The sequence below is a fragment of the Oncorhynchus mykiss genome, chromosome 17, assembly GCF_057628025.1.
Source record: "Oncorhynchus mykiss isolate SJ-2025 chromosome 17, ASM5762802v1, whole genome shotgun sequence".
NCBI classification, from domain to species: domain Eukaryota; kingdom Metazoa; phylum Chordata; class Actinopteri; order Salmoniformes; family Salmonidae; genus Oncorhynchus; species Oncorhynchus mykiss.
Genome location: NC_143038.1, coordinates 61,589,610 through 61,605,000, shown reverse-complemented (window position 1 = coordinate 61,605,000; position 15,391 = coordinate 61,589,610). Strand labels below are relative to the sequence as shown.

General features: G+C 46.9%; 1 protein-coding gene across 4 annotated transcripts in view; it reads left to right on the top strand.

Moving 5' to 3' along the window:
• Window positions 1–15,130, top strand: part of LOC110494620 (SLIT-ROBO Rho GTPase-activating protein 2) — a 159,910-nt gene extending 144,780 nt beyond the window's left edge. For 2 of the 4 annotated variants that reach the window (XM_090206218.1, XM_036950728.2), the window contains exons 20-24: window positions 2,351–2,531; window positions 2,816–2,944; window positions 10,799–11,024; window positions 11,104–11,214; window positions 11,334–15,130. In XM_090206218.1, coding sequence (XP_090062344.1) covers window positions 2,351–2,531; window positions 2,816–2,944; window positions 10,799–11,024; window positions 11,104–11,214; window positions 11,334–11,819 — 1,133 coding nt within the window. In that variant the 3' untranslated portion in view covers window positions 11,820–15,130. Of the gene's footprint in view, window positions 1–2,332; window positions 2,532–2,815; window positions 2,945–10,798; window positions 11,025–11,103; window positions 11,215–11,333 lie in introns of all 4 variants that reach the window. The other 2 variants (XM_036950727.2, XM_036950726.2) reach the window with 1 other exon arrangement.
• The last annotated feature ends 261 nt before the right edge of the window (window positions 15,131–15,391 follow it).

The following is a 15,391-nucleotide window of genomic DNA, read 5'->3' as shown; positions in this document are numbered from 1 at the left end:
CTTCTCACATCTACATTCTACTTCTGATTTCAACATTCTGCTTCTCACATGAACATTCTGCTTCTCACATCAAGATTATGCTTCTCACATCAACATTCTGCTTCTCACTGCAAAATTCTGCTTCTCACAGCAACATTCTGCTTCTCACAGCAGCATTCTGCTTCTGATATCAACATTCTGCTTCTCTCATCAACATTCTGCTTCTCACATCAAGATTCTGCTTCTCACATCACCATTCTGCTTCTGATATCAACATTCTGCTTCTCACAGTAACATTCTGCTTCTCACAGCAACATTCTGCTTCTCACAGCAACATTCTGCTTATGATATCAACATTCTGCTTCTCACATCAACATTCTGGTTCTCACGGCAACATTCTGCTTCTCACATCAACATTCTGCTTCTGATATCAACATTCTGCTTCTCACATCAACATTCTGCTTCTCACAGCAACATTCTGCTTCTCACAGCAAAATTCTGCTTCTCACAGCAACATTCTGCTTCTGATATCAACATTCTGCTTCTCACATCAACATTCGGCTTCTCACATCAACATTTGGCTTCTCACAGCAACATTCTGCTTCTCACAGCAACATTCTGCTTCTGATATCAACATTCTGCTTCTGATATCAAAATTCGGCTTCTCACATCAACATTCGGCTTCTCACAGCAGCATTCTGCTTCTCACAGCAAAATTCTGCTTCTGATATCAACATTCGGCTTCTCACATCAACATTCTGCTTCTCACAGCAACATTCTGCTTCTCACAGCTACATTCAGCTTTTAACAGCAACATTCTGCTTCTCATAACAACATTCTGCTTCTCACATCAACATTCTGCTTCTGATATCAACATTCTGCTTCTCACAGCAGCATTCTGCTTCTGATATCCACATTTTGCTTCTCACATCAACATTCTACTTCTGATTTCAACATTCTGCTTCTCACAGCAACATTCTGCTTCTCACAGCAACATTCTGCTTCTCACAGCAACATTCTGCTTCTCATAACAACATTCTGCTTCTCACATCAACATTCTACTTCTGATATCAACATTCGGCTTCTCACGTCAACATTCTGCTTCTCACAGCAACATTCTGCTTCTCACAGCAACGTTCTGCTTCTCATATCAACATTCTGCGTCTCACAGCAACATTCTGCTTCTCACATCAACATTCTGCTTCTGATTTTAACATTCTGCTTCTCACAGCAACATGCTGCTTCTCACAGCAAAATTCTGCTTCTGATATCAACATTCTGCTTCTCACAGCAACATTCTGCTTCTGATTTCAGCATTCTGCTTCTCACATCAACATTCTGCTTCTGATATCAACATTCTGCTTCTCACATCAACATTCTGCTTCTCACATCAACATTCTGCCTCTGATATCGACATTCTGCTTCTGATATCAACATTCTGCTTCTCACAGCAAAATTCTGCTTCTCACAACAACATTCTGCTTCTCACAGCAACATTCTGCTTCTGATTTCAACATTCTGCTTCTCACAACAACATTCTGCTTCTCACATCAACATTCTGCTTTTCACATCAAAATTCTGCGTCTGATATCAACATTCTGCTTCTCACATCAACATTTTGCTTCTGATATCAACATTCTGCTTCTCACATCAACCTTCTGCTTCTCACATCAACATTCTGCTTCTCACATCAACATTCTGCCTCTCACATCAACATTCTGCTTCTCACATCAACATTCTGCTTCTGATATCAACATTCTGCTTCTCACATCAACATTTTGCTTCTCACATCAACATTCTGCTTCTGAAATCAACATTCTGCTTCTCACATCAACATTCTGCTTCCCACATCAACATTCTGCTTCTCACATCAACATTCTGCTTCTCACATCAACATTCTGCTTCTCACATCAACATTCTCCGTCTCACATCAACATTCTCCTTCTCACATCAACATTCTGCTTCTCACATCAACATTCTGCTTCCCACATCAACATTCTGCTTCTCACAGCACCCGTCCCTGCTAGCAGACCACACTATACAGCCACCCTCTGACCTCTTATAACCCACACTTTATAACAGCTGTATGATCACTACAATATGACTGCCTGCGCCACAACCCCTTTGTCTGTAAACAACTTCTGTGTCACTAACCTGCTTGGCACTAACCCGCCTCCCATTCTCTACCCCTACCCCTCCTTCCCTTCTCCCTTCTCTCTCCCCTGTTGCTCCCCTCCTCTCTTCCCTCTCGCTCTGTTTCTCTCCTTCTCTCTATCTCTGTCTCCCCCCTTTCTCTCTCTCTCCCTCTCTCTCCTTCTCTCTCTTTCTCCCTCGCTCCCTCTCTGACTCTCAGGCTTGTTGGTCGTTTCAGAATCTGACCCAATAGTGGCCATTGCTCGCTTCGACTACTCTGGACGGACCAACCGGGAGCTGTCGTTTAATAAGGGCGCGTCTCTCCTCCTTTTCCAGCGAGTCAGTGATGACTGGTGGGAGGGCCAACACAACGGAGTGGACGGACTAGTGCCTCACCAGTACATAGTGGTTCAGGACATGTAAGAAACCAGAAGACCAGTGTTTAGACAAGTACAAAGCTCGTCAGACCAGTGCCATGCAGACCACCATAGACAAGATGAGAGAATGGTGTTCTAGTTGGCTTGGTTGTAGTGTAATTATGTGTGTGTGTTCCAGGACGGACGGGGCTGTAGTGTGTGTGTGTGTGTGTGTGTGTGTGTGTGTGTGTGTGTGTGTGCGTGCGTGCGTGTGTGCGTTTGTGTGTGTGTGTGTGTGTTCCAGGACGGACGGGGCTGTGGTGTGATTATGTGTGTGTATGTTACAGGCAGGACGGAGGCAGAGGCAGTCCTAAGACTGAGGCGGAGTTGCAGGAGGAGAGAGTGTCCACTAGGGGCATCGCTGCCTCTCCCACTGGAGCTCATGTAGCTGACGTCTACCTGGCCAACCTCAACAAGTAAGAGACACACACAAGAACCAATCACAACGCATCATCTCCTCATTTACACCTTCACTGACCCAATTAGATCTCAGTCTGAATGACTATCGCCCCGTAGCACTCATGTCTGTAGCCATGAAATGCTTTGAAAGGCTGGTCATGGCTCACATCAACACCATCATCCCAAACACCATGGATCCACTACAATTCGTATACTGCACCAACAGATTTTTTTTTACATTCCCCCCACAAAAAAAATGTATACATCCAAATGACAACTTACAGACACATACAAACAACAACTACTATCTCCTCTGCCCAGACCCGCCTGCTCACACCCTATCCCTAGTGCCTGGACACACCTCCATCCCTAGTGCCTGGTCACACCTCCATCCCTAGTGCCTGGTCACACCTCCATCCCTAGTGTCTGGTCACACCTCCATCCCTAGTGCCTGGTCGCACCTCCATCCCTAGTGCCTGGTCACACCTCCATCCCTAGTGCCTGGTCACACCTCCATCCCTAGTGCCTGGTCACACCTCCATCCCTAGTGCCTGGTCACACCTCCATCCCTAGTGCCTGGTCACACCTCCATCCCTAGTGCCTGGTCACACCTCCATCCCTAGTGCCTGGTCACACCTCCATCCCTAGTGCCTGGTCACACCTCCATCCCTAGTGTCTGGTCACACCTCCATCCCTAGTGCCTGGTCACACCTCCATCCCTAGTGCCTGGTCACACCTCCATCCCTAGTGCCTGGTCACACCTCCATCCTTAGTGCCTGGTCACACCTCCATCCCTAGTGCCTGGCCACACCTCCATCCTTAGTGCCTGGTCACACCTCCATCCTTAGTGCCTGGTCACACCTCCATCCCTAGTGCCTGGTCACACCTCCATCCCTAGTGCCTGGTCACACCTCCATCCTTAGTGCCTGGTCACACCTCCATCCCTAGTGCCTGGCCACACCTCCATCCCTAGTGCCTGGTCACACCTCCATCCTTAGTGCCTGGTCACACCTCCATCCTTAGTTCCTGGTCACACCTCCATCCTTAGTGCCTGGTCACACCTCCATCCCTAGTGCCTGGTCACACCTCCATCCCTAGTGCCTGGTCACACCTCCATCCTTAGTGCCTGGTCACACCTCCATCCCTAGTGCCTGGCCACACCTCCATCCCTAGTGCCTGGTCACACCTCCATCCTTAGTGCCTGGTCACACCTCCATCCCTAGTGCCTGGTCACACCTCCATCCCTAGTGCCTGGTCACACCTCCATCCCTAGTGCCTGGTCACACCTCCATCCCTAGTGCCTGGTCACACCTCCATCCTTAGTGCCTGGTCACACCTCCATCCCTAGTGTCTGGTCACACCTCCATCCCTAGTGCCTGGTCACACCTCCATCCTTAGTGCCTGGTCACACCTCCATCCCTAGTGCCTGGTCACACCTCCATCCCTAGTGCCTGGTCACACCTCCATCCTTAGTGCCTGGTCACACCTCCATCCCTAGTGCCTGGTCACACCTCCATCCCTAGTGCCTGGTCACACCTCCATCCCTGGTGCCTGGTCACACCTCCATCCCTAGTGCCTGGTCACACCTCCATCCCTAGTGCCTGGTCACACCTCCATCCTTAGTGCCTGGTCACACCTCCATCCCTAGTGCCTGGCCACACCTCCATCCCTAGTGTCTGGTCACACCTCCATCCCTAGTGCCTGGTCACACCTCCATCCCTAGTGCCTGGTCACACCTCCATCCCTAGTGTCTGGTCACACCTCCATCCCGGCCGTCTGGTCACACCTCCATCCCTAGTGTCTGGTCACACCTCCATCCCTAGTGCCTGGTCACACCTCCATCCCTAGTGCCTGGTCACACCTCCATCCCTAGTCACACCTCCATCCCTAGTCACACCTCCATCCCTAGTGCCTGCATTATTGTTTGCCACTTGGTCTTAAATTGTACCAATTTGTTGTTCTCAGTCGCCCATGTTATTTCAATATTTCAAGAATAAATCATTTGATTTGTCCATTGTATCAATGATGGAGGCTTGAATTTTATCTAAATGAGTGATGAGAAGAGAACCGTCCAGCCCATTGGGTATCTCACTACACCACCATATGTTGTCTTGAAATATGCAGACCGATGGAAATAAATTACGTTTATATTGTAATACTTCTGGCAACTTTCTAGCTCCGCCCACAACTTCGGAACTTTCTAGCGTTCCCAAAAGGCATCAATTATTGAATCATTATTAGTTGTACACTTGACATGACTGCTGTCATGCTGTGCCATTTGTTAATAATTATATACTGTACTTTCATTATTTAAGCATACATTTTTGTTAACTGTAATTTTGTTAGTTATGCTCCAACTTTTCCTCCATCTTATGCCAACATCAGATATTTTTAAATCTTGGTTTCAATAGTTTATATTTTTTCTAAGAGATTGTCAGGCTCTCTGCAAGGTTTTCTATATCTTACCTATCGTATGAACATCTTTTTATGACTCAAAACAAGATTACCTCAGGCCTCCCGGGTGGCGCAGCGGTTAAGGGTGGTGTACAGCGCCAGCTGTGCCACCAGAGACCCTGGGTTCACGCCCAGGCTCTGTCGCAACCGGCCGGTCCGTGGGACAACGCACAATTAATTGGCCTAGCGTCGTCCGGTTTAGGGAGGGCTTGGGCCGGTAGGGATATCCTTGTCTCATCGTGCACCAGTGACTCCTGTGGCAGGCCGGGTGCAGTGCACTCTGACACATTGGTGCAGCTGGCTTCCAGGTTGGTTATGCGCTGTGTTAAGAAGCAGTGCGGGGCTGATGTGTGGTGGACGCATGACTTTCAACCTTTGTCTCTCCCGAGCCCGTACGGGAGTTGTAGCAATGAGACAAGATATTAGGACCAGATACCACGAAAAAGGGGTCAAAAAAATACAAATAAAAAACAAGATTTACCCTGAAATTTCGTTATAAGTTATTGAAGAAAATGTCCAAAATTACTTTTTAATTCTGTCATGGAAATAAATATAATTTACAATGTCATTTACGTTTTTTTTTGTGCCATGTGGGCCAATTTATCGATTAATTTTGAAAAGCTTTCCAAAGTGCGGACCAAGGTGCAGCATTTTCTTTTATTGACATAAAATGTCGCCAACAAAACAAAGGAACGACCGTGAAGCTTAACAGGGCTATCAAAGTTAACTACCCACACAGAAAGGAGGGAAAAGTATGATTCCCAATCAGAGACAACGATAGACAGCTGTCCCTGATTGAGAACCATACCCGGCCAAAACATAGAAATAAAGAAACATAGAAACATTGAATGCCCACCCAAATCACACCCTGACCAAACCAAAATAGAGACATAAAATGGCTCTCTCAGGTCAGGGCGTGACACAAGGATTATTCCATAAGGTTGTGTTTCTAGGGAGTGATATTGGTTCTTGTAAAATACCTTTCATTTTTCTTCGATATATTTATATTTATTTATTTACCCCTTTTCCTCCCCAATTTTGTGGTATCCAATTAGTAGTTACAGTCTTGTCCCATCGCTGCAACTCCCGTACGAACTCGGGAGAGGTGAAGGTCGAGAGCCATGCGTCCTCCGAAACACAACCCAACCAAGCCGCACTGCTTCTTGACACACTGCTCGCTTTAACCGGAAGCCAGCCACACCAATGTGTCGAAGGAAACACCGTACAACTGCCGACCGTGTCAGTGTGCACTGTGCCCAGCCCGCAACAGGAGTTGCTAGTGCGCGATGGGACAAGGATATCCCAACCGGCCAAACCCTCCCCTAACCCAGGCGACGCTGAGCCAATTGTGCACCGCCGCATGGGTCTCCTGGTTTTTTTTTTCACCTTTATTTAACCAGGTAGGCAAGTTGAGAACAAGTTCCCATTTACAATTGCGACCTGGCCAAGATAAAGCAAAGCAATATGTACCCATTGTTCCTCTTTAGTGCATTTAACTACAGTACCAGTCAAAAGTTTGGACAAACCTACTCATTCCAGGGTTTTTCTTTATTTTTTACTATTTTCTACATTGTAGAATAATAGTGAAGATTTCCAAACTATGAAATAACACATATGGAATCATGTAGTAACCAAAACATTTTTAAACAAATCAAAATATATTTTATATTTTAGACTCTTCAAAGTAGCCACCCTTTGCCTTGATGACAGCTTTGCACACTTTCTCAACCAGCTTCACCTGGAAGGCTTTTCCAACAGTCTTGAAGGAGTTCCCACATATGCTGAGCCTTGGGTAACGAGTTGATACAATTCCATGTCTGGAAGGTTTAAACCACTCCAGACTTAGGAAGATGTAAAACTGTCCTTTTTATTTTATGAGTTTTATTTACCCATATAAAGTTTGTAATGACCCAGTATACTTTTTTAAAGAATGTCTTTGGTGGGGTAATTGGTATAACCAAAAATAGATATAAAACTTTGGCAGACATACCATTCTGAAGAGGTTGATTCTTGAAAATAAAGGAGAGCCGCACAATCTGAGAGCTCAGATGCAAAAATGTAATGTCCAACGTTTCGACAGGCAAGCTGTCTTCATCAGGTTATAATCACAAACACTGCAGGGTGACTCGTTTATATAGTGTCAAAAGACACACAGGTGTCTGTAATCATGGCCAAGTATGGCCTAATATCATCGGTTAATTCTCAAATATTAAAATGACATACAAAGAACATGCAAAAAACTAATGTATAGCATACGATCATAGAATCAATTTAGACTACATGAGGTTTATTCTACCTGGAACATTTATCCGAATATTATTCCAATGAATGAAATCTGCTTTTATATCGTTGAGTAATGGAATAAAGTTAAAATAATGGAATAAAGTTAAAATAATCTTTATATATTTGTTGTTCATTGTCACTTATTAAGCATCCCAAGTATGTAATATTTTTGTGGTCCACTTAAAGGCTTGCTGTAGATCATGAGTTATTATTCATACTTTTCCACGTTCATTTTAAAGTTTGAGATTTTTGATTATTCTGAAAATATTTTTTGCAAAGGGGCATTGAGTTTTGACAGAGATGACTCAGTCTCTATTACACTCCACACTGCCCTCTACCACTTGAATAAGCGGAACACCTATGTGAGAATGCTGTTCATTGACTATAGCTCAGCGTTCAACAATGTAGTACCCTCCAAGCTCATCACTACACTCAGGACCCTGGGACTAAACACCTCCCTCTGCAACTGGATCCTGGACTTCCTGAGGGACCACCCCCAGGTGGCGAGGGTAGGCAACAGCACATCCGCCACGCTGACCCCTCAGGGGGTGTGTGCTTAGTCCCCTCCTGTTCTCCAATACCATAATTAAGTTTGCTGACGACACGACAGTGGTAGGCCTGATCCCCGGTGATCAGACAGCCTACAGGGAGGAGGTCAGTGACCTGGCCGTGTGGTGCCAGGAACACAACCTTTCCCTCAATGTCAGTAAGAAAAATTATCTGATCGTGGGAAACGGAGGGCGGAGCACACACCCATCCAGATCAACAGGGCTGTAGTGGAATGGGTCTGAGAGCTTCAAGTTCCTCTGTGTCCACATCACAAAAAAATTAACATGGTTCACACACACCATCACAGTCATGAAGAAGGCACGACAACACTTCTTCCCCCTCAGGAGGATGAAAAGGTTTGTCATGGGCCCTCACATTCTCAAAAGTTGTACAGCTGCACCATTGAGAGCATCTTGACTGACTGCATCACTGATCGGTATGGCAACTGCTTGGCATCTGACTGCAAGGCACTACAGAGGGTAGTGCGTATGACCCAGTATATCACTGGGGCCAAGCTTCCTGCCATCCAGGACCTCTATACCAGGCAGTGTCAGAGGAAGGCCCTAAAAATTGTAAAGACTTGAGCCACCCAGGTCATAGACTATTCTCTCAGCTACCACATTGTAAGTGGAACCGATGCACCAAGTCTGGAACCAACAGGACCCTGAACAGCTTCGACCCCCAAGTCATAAGATGCTACATAGTGAGTTAAATAGTTAACAACATAGGTATTGTCCCCCTTTGCACCAACTCTTTTGACTCATCAAGTACACTGCTGCTACTGTTTATTATCTGTCCTGTTGTCGCGTCACTTCATGCCTACCCATATGTACATCACCTCGTCGACGGTACTGGTACCCCATGTATGATTGTGGATTTATTCCTTGAGTTGTTATCTTTGTATTATTTCACTGTTAGTCTACACTTGTTGTTTATGAAAAATTTGACAAATAAAATGTTCTTTGATTTTTCATCTTCTCACTAACCAATCCAATCCCCCTTCTCTCTCTCTCTAACCAATCCAATCCCCCTTCTCTCTCTCTCTCTAACCAATCCAATCCCCCTTCTCTCTCTCTCTCTAACCAATCCAACCCCCCCTTCTCTCTCTCTCACTAACCAATCCAATCCCCCTTCTCTCTCTCTCTCTAACCAATCCAATCCCCCTTCTCTCTCTCTCTAACCAATCCAATCCCCCCTTCTCTCTCTCTCACTAACCAATCCAATCCCCCTTCTCTCTCTCTCACTAACCAATCCAATCCCCCTTCTCTCTCTCTCTCTAACCAATCCAATCCCCCTTCTCTCTCTCTCTCTAACCAATCCAATCCCCCTTCTCTCTCTCTAACCAATCCAATCCCCCTTCTCTCTCTCTCTCTAACCAATCCAATCCCCCTTCTCTCTCTCTCTCTAACCAATCCAATCCCCCCTTCTCTCTCTCTCACTAACCAATCCAATCCCCCTTCTCTCTCTCTCTCTAACCAATCCAATCCCCCTTCTCTCTCTCTCTAACCAATCCAATCCCCCCTTCTCTCTGTCTCTAACCAATCCAATCCCCCCTTCTCTCTCTCTCACTAACCAATCCAATCCCCCTTCTCTCTCTCTCACTAACCAATCCAATCCCCCTTCTCTCTCTCTCTAACCAATCCAATCCCCCTTCTCTCTCTCTAACCAATCCAATCCCCCTTCTCTCTCTCTCTCTAACCAATCCAATCCCCCTTCTCTCTCTCTCTCTAACCAATCCAATCCCCCCTTCTCTCTCTCTCACTAACCAATCCAATCCCCCTTCTCTCTCTCTCTCTAACCAATCCAATCCCCCTTCTCTCTCTCTCTAACCAATCCAATCCCCCCTTCTCTCTCTCTCACTAACCAATCCAATCCCCCTTCTCTCTCTCTCACTAACCAATCCAATCCCCCTTCTCTCTCTCTCTCTAACCAATCCAATCCCCCTTCTCTCTCTCTCTCTAACCAATCCAATCCCCCTTCTCTCTCTCTAACCAATCCAATCCCCCTTCTCTCTCTCTCTCTAACCAATCCAATCCCCCTTCTCTCTCTCTCTCTAACCAATCCAATCCCCCCTTCTCTCTCTCTCACTAACCAATCCAATCCCCCTTCTCTCTCTCTCTCTAACCAATCCAATCCTCCTTCTCTCTCTCTCTAACCAATCCAATCCCCCCTTCTCTCTGTCTCTAACCAATCCAATCCCCCCTTCTCTCTCTCTCACTAACCAATCCAATCCCCCTTCTCTCTCTCTCACTAACCAATCCAATCCCCCTTCTCTCTCTCTCTAACCAATCCAATCCCCCTTCTCTCTCTCTAACCAATCCAATCCCCCTTCTCTCTCTCTCTCTAACCAATCCAATCCCCCTTCTCTCTCTCTCTCTAACCAATCCAATCCCCCCTTCTCTCTCTCTCACTAACCAATCCAATCCCCCTTCTCTCTCTCTCTCTAACCAATCCAATCCCCCTTCTCTCTCTCTCTAACCAATCCAATCCCCCCTTCTCTCTGTCTCTAACCAATCCAATCCCCCCTTCTCTCTGTCTCTAACCAATCCAATCCCCCCTTCTCTCTCTCTTCCGCTCTCTGTCAGGATGAGGAAGAAGCCGGAGTTAGGGAGTATCCGTAGAACCTTCCGGGTGTCTGAGGGAGGACAGGGGGGTGACGTACCCCCAACGGGGGCGACTGGTGGGGGTGTGAGGACGGCCAGTCTGCCTGTGGGAGGGGCTCTGGTGAAAGAGGGCGGGGACAAACGACCAGTCAGCGCTCATAGTGTCCTCAACTCCTCCATTACACGCCACTCCTCTCTCAAGACCAAGGTAACTTTTTATGACTGCTGGGTAATATTATCTATCATTATTGTTTTGCTGATTGTAAGGAGTGTTATTTGTTCTGCAGGTGGAAAGCCCTCAGTTCCGCAAAGCGACCACAGCGGGGCGCTCTAAGAGCTTCAGCAACCACAGACCTCTGGACCCTGAGGTCATCACTCAGCTGGAGCCCACCTCACAGGTTCGCCCACCTCTGACCCCTGACAGCTCACATTTGACCCCTCACATCTCAGCCCTACCAAATGTGTGTGTGTGTGTTCTGATTTGTATCTCTGTCTGATATCTCCTTATCTGTTTCAGGATATCGAGGCGGCTATGAGCTCTGCTCTGAGAGAGCTGGAGAGGCAGAGCAGTGTCCAGCACACACACACCCCCGACGTGGTGCTGGACACTCTGGAGCAGCTGAAGGGTGTGTGTGGTGGGGGAGGAGGGGGTGCATCAGAGCCCTCCAGTCCCCTACACTCCCGTCTGCTGAGGGACAGCGACGGCGCAGGATCTCCACACTCACACCCCCTCCAACGCAGCGCTTCGTCCGCTAGCGACGTCCCCTCCTCCTTCCGCCCTTCCTATCCCAGGAGCCCCCTGCCCTCCTCTCTCGCCTCCTCAGCCCTCTCTTTCTCCACTCCCTCCTTCCGAGAGCCTCGTCCTCCAGCCACGCGGCCCAAGCCGGTGGTCTTCCCCAAGGGAGGAGGAAGCAGCAGTCCGGCTATGGGGTCCTCAACCTCCACTGTTCCCCCTCCTCCCCCACCCCCACCCCAGCCCAACGACAAGTCCTGCCCCGCCTGAGGAGTGACATCACACACGCTCCCCTTCCATACACAAACCACTGCCCCATCTCCCCTTACCCAATGACAAGTGGAATAGCTCTCACCTAGGATCAGCTTACCCTCCCAAACTAAGCATTATGGGAGTTAGACTGTATAAAGCCTCCATGACTCAAACAAGGGATCAAAACGAACATACAGCATGACAATAAAGAGACATGGAACCTGTGCTGTATATACTGGTGTGAGGTGTGTGTGTGAGAGCGTGTGTGTGTGCCTGTGTGAGTTGTGTGTGAGCGTGCCTGTGTGAGGTGTGTGTGTGTGTGTGTGTGTGTGTGTGTGTGTGTGAGTGTGTTTGTGTGTGTGAGGTGTGTGAGAGCGTGCCTGTTTAAGTGTGCATGTGTGTATGTGTGTGAGGTGTGTGTGTGAGCGTGACTGTGTGAGCGTGCCTGTGTGAGGTGAGTGTGCCTGTGTGTGTGTGTGTGTGTGAGGTGTGTGTGTAAGTGTGCCCGTGTGAGGCGTGTGTTTGTGAGCGTGCCTGTGTGAGGTGTGTGTGTGTGAGTGTGCCTGTGTGAGGCGTGTGTGTGTGAGCGTGCCTGTGTGAGGTGTGTGTGAGCGTGCCTGTGTGAGGTGTGTGTGTGTGTGTGTGTGTGAGCGTGCCTGTGTGAGGTGTGTGTGTGTGTGAGTGTGCCTGTGTGAGGTGAGTGTGTTTGTGTGAGTGTGCCTGTGTGAGGTGCGTGTGTGAGTGTGCCTGTGTGAGGTGAGTGTGTGTGTGTGAGGTGTGTGTGTGAGTGTGCCTGTGTGAGGTGCGTGTGTGAGTGTGCCTGTGTGAGGTGAGTGTGTGTGTGTGAGGTGTGTGTGTGAGTGTGCCTGTGTGAGGTGCGTGTGAGCCATCCTGGACAGAAAGAGACAGAGATGGACAGACAGATGGATGGATGGAGAGAGCAGTGGAATGCCTCTTTCTACGTGAAGAGAAGAGGACCAGGCTATGTCTCTGATCCTCCTGTGTGTAGGCAAGCTGAGTGTTGTGGTGACTCGTTCTAACAACAACGCTCACCAGTATAGCTGCTATACACCACGCTATTTTCTACTGAATTCTACTAGACTCTACTATACTATTCATCAGGGCTATTCAATTAGCACCCCTCAGGGGCCAAAGGAATGCTGCTTTACTTTTCTAAGTGGAAGTTGTAATGTAATTGATTGGCCAGAGAGCCCAATCACCAATGTCCCAGGTGTGTATTGATGGGGCCCTGCAGGACAATAGTTAAAAGTCCTTCTCTACATTCTGTATTTACCCACATAATGCAACGCTTGTCTAGCTTTCCAACAGCACCTCCTGCTGGTGTTTATGTGCACGACATGGCTATTCTCAATAACCAACCTTTCTTTAGCAATAAGAGTCTGACAGACTCATCAGCTTAGCAGCATGCCAGGCCTGCTGCTTCTCTCTCCCTTAGATTCCCAGCATTAATATACGCTATGTTACAGAAGTGGAATAGACACGCCTTGTGTGTGTTCTGTGGCAGCTAAATGCCTTTCAGGTTCTCCTCGCATGCTGGGGCCACAGCAGTCACAGTGCTGACTGACTGCATCTATTTTCAATACTACCAAACGCGCCTCTTACACCAGCTTCACACAAATTATTACTACAGACAAAATCAGCAAAAAGGGTATTTTTACATGTATAGTTTATTAACCATGGTGATAACTGGACATGTGCAGATGAGGAATCTCAGTGAGGTGGAAGAGTTTGTTTAGATACAAGCACAAACAAACCTCGTCAAGCGCATTCATAAACATTACTTTATGCTTATTTTCTTCCACTTGTTAGTTTATCCTCAGAATATGTAATACTAAACTGTGTAACCGTCTACGTGTGTGTGTGGGGGGTGTGTGTGTGTGCGTCAGTGACCCTTCACAACTCTCAGAAGTCAGCGTTAACCACTCATCTTTAAGGGAACCAACTAATGCCTGCTCTTTGGAGACATGGGGACCAACAGGATGGGACACAAAGACAGCAGAACCTGTGTCGCCAGAGCCACTCTGCTACCAGTATCACTGATCACTAGGCTTAATGTTTGTGTGACTGACTAGTTCTCAGTCCCAGCCGCTAAAGTCAGAGGACAACAGGAAAAGTGTCACACTGTCTCCTCTGTCGCTCCTCTTCCAATAGCATTGATGTTTGTCATGGCAGACCGGCATCCAATAACTGATTGGATTGATATAATCCAATGAAATGATATACAGGAACAGCCCTGAGGTCTGTTCTGTTGTGCTCGTCTTTAAGAGAACTTCTGCTGTGACTCCCTAACTGTCTGTTACATCATGTGGTCAATCTCCAACCGGTCCTGTCCTGTCTGTCACTGTGGTAGCATTTTCTGAAGTCTGAACTGTGATTCGTCAAGGGGAGGAGACAGAATGTTTTGATTGGTCAAGGTTAGTGGGAGGCGGCAGGATGCTTTAGTTATTGACAGCTTTAACACTGTCTGAGACCAGGATATTTAATGTCAGGGCTTCGAGATCCCTGAGGCTAGAAAAGCAGCAGACACCTCTCCCTATCACCCTGCTCTCTCTGTACGTTTCTCCTCCTAGCATTCTGCCTCTCTTCCCACAGACACACTAATATCCCTCTGTGTGGTTCCTTCCTTATTCCTTCCTCCCCGCCATGCAGGTATATACTTGTATTATTGCATTCCCAAATGATCTGTAACAAGGGATTTCATTCTAAGTGTAATGTTTTATCTCTGTGTGTGTATTTTAAGATGTATTTTACATTGTGTTGCTCCCCTTACCTCATCTTAGCAACTGGAGCGATTGTGCGTGTGCGTGTGTGGGGTAGGGCGAATAGGCATTAACACACACGTCATATGAACATACACTCATGGGTAATGCTTTGCGGTTGGTGTCTGTGTTATCCCGGCTTTGTTGTATCGGAGCTAGGAGCCTCAGTCTCCACACCATATTATCAGTTGAGCTCAAATCAATCATCATGCACTTAAAATGACATGGTGTGCTCCAGGACTGATTGAGTGAGGATGATTTTATTACGATTAACTATTGTTAAATATGCATTTCTTGTCCATTTGAAAACACAAGATCTAAAAAAGGACTGTAATGTCAAATATATGTATAGTTGCCTCTGTATTATGGAGAATCCTGTGTTAAGATGTACTTTGTATATACAATGTTGTACATTACAGAGGTACACTCTTTTTCTGGTACAATATTGTACAGTAATAGCAATAGTAGTTTAATCAAATAGTCCTTATATAATTATATGTGTAGTTCTTGTAGTAGACTTTTTTTAAAATAAACATTGCTTGCTATAAAGTTGTCTGCGTTGTTGTGGAGATTATGATGACAGTGATAATGGTGATGATGATGATGATGATGATGATGATGATGATGATGATGATGGATTGCACGCATCTGGTTCTCTGACTCTCACTCACTCACACACACACACACACACACACACACACACACACACACACACACACATGGATGAGACTCTTGTCCCATTGACCACACTTGTGACTTCAGAGATCTGCTTCCACAGGGCTTTACTGACAGGGTTATTTCTTGTCTCCT